We start from the raw sequence: 10,510 nt of genomic DNA on the forward strand, positions 1-10,510 counted from the left end.
ACTCTGACATTTTACTTTTTCTTCACAAACTTAATTTGAGTTAGTTTTAGAGATTGTTGAACCAAACCAAATCAGTTTGATCTGTATAGCATTCTCTGTACAGAAAACTGTCACAAAGATGCTTTACAGAGTTAACAGATAAGGGCAAAAACCAGGCCTGAACCTCCAAATATAAAACCCCAGTAGAAAGAACTCACTGAACTGTATTTGTAAAGAGAGAGAGATAGAGAGCGAGAGAAAAATAATTCTTGCATTAAATTCCTAAATCCATGTTAAGGATAAATGTTGATTGAATCCCAGCCAATATGCCCTCTGGGCCAATAAGCTCTTTTTGTAACGCATACCGTTACAAGCGCACAGGCAGTGAAACACGTAATCACACATAATTACTGTAGATAAGGATAGAGAGAGCATCTGCTGAGAAAATAAGTGATGATGAAATGATGAGATGGACAGACCTTCTGTAACCCATCAAGAGCAGCATCCCAGCTAACACAAAATGTTCTCACAATGTTACTGGAATGTTTTTTTCCCCCAGTGTTATAACAGTGTGAGAATGTTCTGAGTTAACTGAATGTGCTCTGGAGTGTCACGTCTTCCCTTCACGCCGAGGGGCTGGTTCACGTAGAAGGATTACCTGAGTTACCTGGATCACTGCGCAGAGTGTCACCCAGAACGGCTCTTTCCACTTCGGTCCACGTTCCACATGCGGCGCAGGTATCCCGCTAACTCAGTAATCCTGCTTCGGGAAATAGGGCCCTGGACCCCCCCCCCCCCGCCTGTTAATTTAATCTGTTTATTCCCCCCCCCCCCCAGGCCCCATCAGAGCGGTCCTCCACACTCCCCTATGAGGTGTCTCTCCCAGCTATACGAATGGCCACCACCGTCTAAGTGCAGCACTCTTATGTACAGACCCCTCACCTGTCCAGTACTGTGTATATGTTACATTTTGTGTTGTCTTTTATATTATTTTTGAACTTCATTTTCCTCTTTTTTTTCAAAATTTTCTGTAATGTTTTTTTTTCTTTCTTTCTGATATGCAGTATTTTAATAATTTTTTTTGCAGTACTGTCATTTTATATATGTAAAATTGATTCCAATGGGCTTGATACATTTAATATCTATAATGTCAAGATAAATAAATATTCAGTAGTGGTTGAAGCCCATAACTACTCGATGCAACTCTGTTATAAAAGGACAAGACCTGTGATGTGTCTGTTTATAAAATGGCTCCCACTGAATTCAGGTAATTTATTTATAAATTTAATTGCAATAAATTTACTCACAATGCTATTGTGAACAACTTTTAAGAGATGTAATTCTTTTGTAGATATTGTATGTTAATTTATTTTTAAATGAATGTCCAAGAATAAAATCATGTATGTATTGGATATAGTCATTTGAGAACTTCTGGATGATTAGTCACTCGATCAACTGAGTTTCAAGAAGCAATGGCTCCCCTTTCCGTGTTGAACTTTTTTAGGAGTGCTCGTTTCCTGTAATGTGTTAATCAGAGAATCAGAAGTACAAACTTTCACACTAATATGTAGAAAAGCGCATTGCCTGATTGCCTGTTCTCAGGTGTGTGTGTTTGTGTGTGTGTGTGTGTGAGTGCGTGTGTCCACAATGTTAAAATCATACCCTAGAGCGTGGAGTGCAGTGGTGGTAGCTACTGTAGGTTCACTGAGCGTCCAGGTTTTAGCTGTAATAAAGCACTTTGATTAGCTAAAACCAGTCAAATATATGGTTGGCACCTGTTTTCTTTGGTCTGATCATGAAATGAGACATTTTAGAAATTAAATCCATTATTAATGGCGACATTATACATTACTTAATACCCAGTGTACCATCTCCATTTTGCATTTGTTTACAAAGCAAGTGTTCATAGGAGCTGCCAATCATCGGATTTTTGAACTACATTCCAACATTTAAAAAAATAAAATAAAATTCACAATACTGTCTAGAAGAGGGGGGTGGGGTGGGGTGGGGGGTCTATCTAGGGCTGGGGATGAGGGTATGAGCTAACCCCCCCCGCCCCCCAATCTCTCCTCGGGTGGTGTAAAGACTAGAGCTGGCCACAGCGATTAATTCATTGCTATCTGAGGTCACGGTTTTGTGTCGTAGTAGTCATGCCCTGCAGAAGATAATCTTCAGCTCTGCATCAGTCCTGACGTTCTGAAAGAGGAACGCAGCACTGACCCGTGCAAACCATACGCACTTCTCAAAAGCAAGACGACAACTTCAAGATCCTGCAGGTTCGTAACACAGAACATTATATTTATCGCTCGGCAACTCATTATATTTCTGAATGTGAAGGTATGTCAATTGGTTTGACAGAGGAAGTGACTTATGTGGTGTCTTTTTTCAACTAATTAAAAGTATCTTTCTGAGGTAATGAATGTTTGTCATGTAGCAATCAACTGCATAAAATGATGTGTCTTCAAAGTTAAATCTCGAAATAACACAGTTTTTCAAACTGTACATTTGATAAAACACCAGGGATTAGTACCTCTTTCTTCTGCTGCCAGACAGTCTAAAATCATTTTCATCCTGCAAATAATCATGTCTGTTTCTTTTTTTTTTTTTGTTTTGTTACATTTGACCCATGAAGTCAGTGTTTTTTTCTTACGTTAGATACAGAGCTCATGGGTTCCTTCAGGAGATCATCTGTTCTTTGCAGTGTCATTCAAGGTACTGTAACATACGCCAATTGGAATTGCTTGCATTTATGGATCTTGTTAATTCAACTGCAGGGATAATGAGGGGTTGTTCAGTTAAGTATAGACGTAAGTACTAGCGTAAGCATTGAGTGCAACTCTAGCCCAGGGCAGCTGGTTGTGTGTGCTGGTTTTTGTTGCAGCTAATTACATGACATTTATTTGGCAGACTCTTTTATCCAAAGCGATGTACAATACGTGGATACCAAAGGTCATTTAGCTTACCTTAGCTTCCTGGACAACTAGTGTACAGTACATACACTAGTGCTGGCACTTTCCTAATTGAATAATTAAGAGTAAGAGTTGGCACCCTTGGGGCAGGTGCATCAAGGGCGAGTGTGGGTGCAGGCAGAGATGGGCAAAGATACATCAAATTGTATCTTGTTACAAAATACAAAATACCCCTCAACTAAATGCATCAAAATAAAATACAAAATACTGGAGCCAGAAAATGTATCTAGATAAAATACATGTATTTTGTATTTTCAAAATACAGGAAAATGCATTTGTAACATTGGGTATTCTGAATTCGATTGTTTTTATCTTTAGCCTTTACCTATGGCTTTCAACATGTGTACATTCTAAAAAGTAAGATATATTTTATATAGTTATTGCAGTTCAGATAAAATGTTAACCTTGATGGACAGTCCACTGCACTGGCAAGAGGAAGCATGTGCTAGCTTCCTTGAGGGTGGGGGCTTAAAATACTTTTTTTTTTTAAACTTTGCAGTTTCCGTCTTAAAATGTGTGAAAATGCATTGGCCGTGGTGTTTCAAGAGAGCTGTGAGTGCACAAGATATTTTTGGACGGTATAGTGTGGGGAATAAATATATATGTACTCAAAAAGCACAAGCCCAATGTATTGGGAAAGACATGTAGTCAGAGAGCACAGGCCCAATGTATATGGGAAAGGAATGTATTCAAGAGCACCAGCCGCCACCTCCATGATGTATCATACGGCTAGCAAAGGAGGGAGGATGCAGAGTGGACAAAGGTCAACCTGAGCCGTAAGATTAACAACCTGCAGCAGTGAGTGCTTCATATTAAAAACGTGCAATTAGAACAAACACGTAATACACACACAGTTTCTGCCCTGCGAATTAAGCATTGTACGCAAGCATATACGTAGAACGAACGGAAGCTTCTGCCTTATACGCAAATGTATCGTCAGAATATATGATTTGTGATAGAAGGGGAGGGAGATTCATGTGGGAGATGAGCACCAGCATTTTTTTTTTTAAATGAAGAAGGAAGGGGCTCATAAATATTGGTGTCAAAGAATTGGGAAATAATGGTGTCAAAAACAGGACATGACTAACAAAAGAAATAAGTGGGAAGTACTAAATTTAAGCTCCACAACAGGAGGAGTTAGCAAAAATTGATAAAAGAAGCTGTGGCCCCAGGGGATTTTAGTGTGTGTCTTGGGAATGCTTGGAGAGTGTTAGGAGAGCGATTGGATGTATTGTCATTACTTGTGAGTGACTGTTAGTTAGTTGTACTGAACTGCGCAGATCAGCCCGGGGTATTGTATGTAATCTTTGATTCACTAACAATAGCTCACCATTTTTGGACACCATTTTTAGGTTAACCCCAATACAGCTCAAGTTTTACCCGAAAATTTCCTGGCTACGTCCTTTCACTTTTCAACCAAATGTAGTCGGATTTAAACCTGAACACCAAGAGGGCGTTTTACGGATTTAACACCGACTTTTCAACACAAAAACGTTCACTGGGATAATTTACTGTGGATTTTATGAGGGCTGCAGTGAAATAATAATAGAAATCAGTCACAGAAATGGAAGGAAATCAAAGGTAACAACGAAAGCTTGCAAGAGTGTTTTAAATTAGGTCATAGAGGTGAACTGAAGTGTCCTGATGACAATGGACTGCTCTCTCTCTGATGGTGGTGCTTGTTTAAAAAAAAATTACCATCAGATGTTTTTGTGTTCTTGTAGCACTCTCCCATAAATTTAATGGGGAAAGTGCTTAATTGGCTGAATATTAGACAGCGATGACCAGATAATACTGTGTACATAGCAAAAAAACAACAAAAAAAATCAAACAAACATATATCAGTATTATCCATCGTAAAAATATGAAAAGGATATTTATGACCTTGGGTGTTTAGCCTACCGCATTGCAATTCTGCGGTCTCTGTTATTTTGAACAGGTCTGGCAGTTTGGAGTGTGGCTGCGGCTGGACAGCCGTGGTCAGTGACGATTCCTAACCAGATGTCCGCTCCGGTCGGGTCTTGCATCGTCGTTCCTTGCTCCTTCACTCCCCCGACCGCTAACGAGGCCGTTGAAGTCACTTGGTACCAGTACGTCAATCGTGGCTACCCGCTGGTGTACAGCGAATCCAAACCGGGGGACGTCATAGATAAGTTTCGTGACAGCACGGAGTTAATTGGCAGAGCGGGAAAGGGGAACTGCAGTCTCAAAATCAACCCGACACGAGAAGCACATAACGCTGAGAAGATCTATGTGTGGATTGAGCCAAATCAACTGGACGGCTACTTCTATGATCAGACGGTGACATTAGAGGTTACAGGTACATAAAAAAATAATAAACCAGCAGTTGTGATTAAACTCTTTTTCCCTTCTGTTTCCCCCCCCCCCCCCCCCCCCCCTTTTTCTCGACATGTTGGAATGCCCAAACATGCTGAATTGCACCTTGACTTACAAATTGTTTTTTTACATTAATCTTTATTTCATTTTTATAATTTTTTTTGGTTACCAAGTGTGTTGTGTTGGTGAAGACAAACCCCTACCACTTTAAATGTGCATGTGCGCGATTTGTTTTATCCGCAGAGAACGCCCCTCAGCCGGAGATAAGGGTGCTGCGCAGTGATCTAACAGAGGGGGATGTGGTGAGACTGTCCTGTGATGTCATCCACACCTGCCCCCCTTCCCCCCCTTCCGTTTCCTTCCGCAACCACAGGGGGGTGCTCAGTTGGAGCCACAATGAGCAAGAGGCGGGGCGTTGGCGCGTCTCCGTGGAGACGTCCTGGAAAGTGAACTCGGTGGACCATGGGAGGGGCGTGACGTGTGATGTCACACATCCTGGCGGCCGGACAGCCAGGAGAGAGATTGTGCTCCGTGTCACCTGTGAGTTGCCATGGTTACCGCAACCTGAGCATAAAGCATACCACTTACCAAAGCACTATCAGGCAAAAGAAGATTTTCATGTGGAATAATGGAGAAAATACATTTAAAAAATAATGTTTTATTGGTAGTTGTGTGCCCTAATTTTGCCAGTCACAACATCCCAGCAACATTCCAGCAGTGCTCCACCAGAATGCCAGCCAAACATTGATACCCTCTACCTGCGGGCCGACCAGGCATCCCTATTGGCCCAATTACCCATTTTTATCCTTTCCCCAGATCCCCCGAAATCTGTGAGTGTCCATGGACCCCCAAACGCACTTCCACCTGGTGGAAGCGTGTCCCTGTCCTGCAGCAGTCAGGCCAACCCCCCTGCGACCTCCTTCCAGTGGTACCGTGTGGATCAAGGCCAGCCCAAGCTATTGGAGGTCAGCTCTAAGGACATAAGAGTTATGAAACTGGACCGCGACCAGAACCTGTACCGCTGCAAAGCCAGCAACAGCGTGGGGAGTGGCAGCTCGCCTGACTTTGAAGTCATCAAAGAGTGTGCGTACTTTGTGTTTTTGGGATTATGGGATTACAGTGTGTGTGAGTGTGTGTGTGTGTGTGTGTGTGTGTGTGTGTGAGTGTGTGTGTGAGTGAGTGTGTGTGTGTGTGTGTGTGAGAGAGTGTGTGAGTGTGTGTGTGTGTGTATGTATGTGTGTTTGTGAGAGTGAGTATGTGTGTGTGTGTGTGACTGAGTGAGTGTGTGTGTGTGTGTGTGTGTGTGTGTGTGTGTGAGAGTGAGTGTGTGTGTGTGTGTGTGTGTGTGTGTTTACTGTCATCTCTTTTTCAAGCGGTCCTCTTTCACAAACATACACACCCCACCTCTATGGGCCCCCTAGACTCGGTAGTGCCTGGGAAAGCTTTCCCTGTTATAAGCTCTTAGCTCCACCCATTTCTCTGTTATACTCCCCTAACTCCACCCCTTCCCCAAATATATCTCCTTAGCCCCACCCTTTTCCCCTGATGTACCCCCTTAGCCCCACCACTTTCCCTGACATACCCCCTTGGCTCCACCCCTTTCCCCTGATGTACCCCATTGGCTCCACCCCCTGGTGAAAGTGAAGGCTGCTGCTGTCTGAACCCAGGCCTCTGCTTCCCCTCCAGACCAGCCCAACATATCCGAGGCCTCAGGGTGCTCCTTCTATGCTGGGGCTGTGAGCTGCTGGTGTGAGGCTACGGCCAGGCCCTCGGCCTCCCTGCAGTGGAGGGTGGACGGGGTGACCCAGGAGGCCAGCCCCGCCCAGCCCAGCACCACCAGCGTGCACACGGTGAGGGGAGAGTGGGTCGGCAAAGCCGCCACCGAGCAGGTGAGCGTCACCTGCGTCTCCAGCAACCAGCACGGCCAGGAGGAGCGCCTCCTCAGGGTGTATGTGAAAGGTGTGTGTGACTGCCTCCCACACGCACATGCATGTGTACACACACACACACACACACACACGCACGCACACACAGGCGCATGCACACACGCACACGCAGACATACACGTGTACACACACATGCACCACACACACACACACACACATGCACATACATGCACATACATGCATGCACACGCAGCTCACATGCATGCATACAAACACACACGCATGTACACACATACGCACATACATGCGTACACACACGCATGCGCACACGCACGCACAGGCGCACACACACACGCACACCTGCACACACACGCACATGAACACAACCACACACGCACACGCACACACACACACGCAGGCACATTCATGCATACACACACAGCTCACATGCATGCATACAAACAAACACACACACGCACGCACACACACACGCACATGAACACAACCACACCCCTGCATTCATGCATATGAACACATTCATGCACATGCATGTGCACGTGCACACATAATGCATGCATACTCAGACACAAAAACACACATGCATGCACTATATAAGTTCTTTAAGAGTTATTTAAAGGGATATTTAAAATACACAAACATTTAAAAGTAACACCATGCAATTTCCGACCCAGTTTCTAAATACATATTTCTTTTGTTTCAGCGCCTCTCTCTAATGTGATGGTGACCCAGCACCCGTCCCGCCCCCGTGAGGGAGAGGGGGTGACCCTGTCCTGCACTGGACAGGGCTACCCACCGGCGTCGGGATACCGCTGGTACCTGGGGCGGGACGGGCAGGAGATCGGGCTGGCGGAGGAGTCCAGCGAGCTGTCGGTCCGTCCCGTGGCCAGAGACTCCGGACCCTATCGATGCACCGCCCGGAACCAGATGGGCGAGTCCAGCTCCCCCGTCACGTCGGTCAACGTGGAGTGTAAGCGCGTCCCTCTCTCTGACCTCTCAGTTTAGGGCAGGGGGTGTCCAGTCCTATCCGAAAGGGGGCTGGCGTGGGTGTGGGTTTTTTTGTATGAGCCCAGCACTAAAGTCACCTGACTCTATTTCTCTAAGTTCTCGACTGAAGTGCATTTTGGGAGATTACGTGGGCGAGTGCATTTTGTTGGGGAATGGCTATGCAATTGCAGTAATGGGCTATGGCCAGGGGCAATGTGGGCCAGTGCAGTTATGATGATGTACCTGCGTACATTTTATAATACACAGGGACCCATCATAAGACCCCTGACTCTACTTATCAAGGTCTTGACTGAAGATCATGATTGGTTAATTTGTAGAATCAGATTATGTAGCGCTGGACTACATCAAAAACCTGAACCCTCACCGGCCCTTTTTGGACTGCATTGGAGACCCCTGATTTAGGGCCCTGTGTAAGACACAAGTGTATAGAGCACGGGTAATCTAATCTAGCCTCCGGGGCAGCAGTACTACCGGATTCATTCCTCCCCTCTACTCAGGGAGTGATTTAAACCTGACGCACCAGGTGACTGAAATCTCTGGCCAATCAGAGGCATTATTGGACTATGGACCGTCAGGCAGACGAGAGAGAAAAAGGGCAGTGCTACTGATTTTGAGGGCCAGATTTGAGTATCCCCGGTTCGTAAGGACATGACGCAAAAGTGCATTCGTGACTCATCATCTATTTACAGGCCATTATGTGTATGTGTATGTTTCAAACCCTTTTTTTTTTAGCGCGCATCTGTTTACCCTTTCAAGATGTGCACGCATGTCTGTCTGTGTCTCTTCCAGATGCCCCTCTTATTCTCCGGAACTCCAGTTGCACCCTGGGTAACGGGCAGTGGAGGTGTGAGTGCATTGTGGACTCCAGCCCCCCAGCGAAGGTCACCTGGTCCTCCGTGGGCTCCTCCACTAATGCGAGCGGCAACACGTCGTCCACGCTCAGTGGGCGGGTCCTAAGGTCTGTCCTCACTGGACCAATGGGAGACGGGGGCCACCATTTCTACTGCAATGCCACCAATGAGCACGGAGAAGCCTTCTACCTGCTACCTATCACATGCGAGTGTGGCTAGCTATATGGTGGCATTGTTGCCATGACTGCGACCCTGGCACAAAAATAAACGCACTTTAATGATGTCAGTCCCTCAGTTTGCTCATTTAATAATAATAATAATAATAATAATACATTTATTTTATATAGCGCTTTTCATGGTCTCAAAGACGCTTTACAATACATGAATACATACAATGAATCAAGTGCAACGACTGTTGAGTATTTTTATGATTGCAGTTACAGGGACAGAGTGCTCGAATGTGCGAATGTGTTACTTAAGTCTGGGTAGAACTGGATTGATTAACGTTGAGTTAATGGCTGATGTGCAATTTAACGATCTTATAAATACACTGCAACATTACAATTCGTTACATTACATTTATTTGGCAGATGCTTTTATCCAAAGCGACGTAGATCAGTGGAACAACTTCATAACACAGGTTCGATAAACATCAATTTATCTGTGAGTACAGTTGTGGTACTAAACAGGAAGTGTTGCAATTTATTTGTCAGTTAAAGAAGTATAGACTGACTGCATTTTGAAGGAAGTAAATAAATGCGTGTGGCCAAAACATTCATTTTTGGTCTCATCTGACAATAGCGTCCTCTTCCAGTCATAATTCCAAAGAGGTTTGGCAAGCTCCAGATTCTTGGTTTTGTTTATTGTGTTCAGTAAGGGCTGTCTTCATGCCACCCTTCCAAAGAGTCAGTTGGTATGGAGATGCCATTTTATGTTTTTTTTTTTTTTACTTGTTGACTGCAAGAAACAAACTAATCTCTGCAATTCTTAAACAGTGATCCTTGGGTTATTAATGGCCTCCCTCACCATCTTCCTCATCATCCGTGGGGACAACATGCACTTGCTTCCTCTTCCTGGCAAATTTGCAACCATTCCATATGTTTTACACCTTTTTATTATTGCCCTTACAGTGCTAAGTGGTATGTTTAACCATTTATATAATTCTGGAGCTTACTGTGTCTACAGACCAGAGCTTAACTTTAACACCCCAAAAGTCCCCTACTGTGGGCTTCTACCACATTATGTTATTATTAGTGAAACACTAGAAGTATGAATCATAACGGTTTTTTTATATGTGCAGTACCCATATGTATGGTTTGTTTTTGCTGAACTGAATTGAGGAAGTTTCAACATTTTGACTGAAGCGCAGTCTTTCATTTAGCATAAATGGTAATGTAATGGCAACCTCTCAGCTGCAAGCCCAGTTTTCCTAACCTTTATACTGCACAGCCTCAAAACGCAT

The 10,510-nt window shown here is 44.4% G+C and overlaps 1 protein-coding gene across 1 annotated transcript in view; it reads left to right on the forward strand.

The window, feature by feature from the left end:
* LOC118228817 (hemicentin-1-like) overlaps nt 1-10,510 on the forward strand; it is an 84,872-nt gene that overhangs the window by 10,816 nt on the left and 63,546 nt on the right. The window contains exons 2-5 of the mRNA XM_035420280.1: nt 2,635-2,691; nt 4,888-5,268; nt 5,529-5,825; nt 6,102-6,368. Of these exons, the coding sequence (XP_035276171.1) occupies nt 2,646-2,691; nt 4,888-5,268; nt 5,529-5,825; nt 6,102-6,368 (991 nt within the window). The 5' untranslated portion in view covers nt 2,635-2,645. The remainder of the gene's footprint in view (nt 1-2,634; nt 2,692-4,887; nt 5,269-5,528; nt 5,826-6,101; nt 6,369-10,510) is intronic.

Source organism: Anguilla anguilla, chromosome 1 (assembly GCF_013347855.1).
Source record: "Anguilla anguilla isolate fAngAng1 chromosome 1, fAngAng1.pri, whole genome shotgun sequence".
Taxonomy (NCBI): domain Eukaryota; kingdom Metazoa; phylum Chordata; class Actinopteri; order Anguilliformes; family Anguillidae; genus Anguilla; species Anguilla anguilla.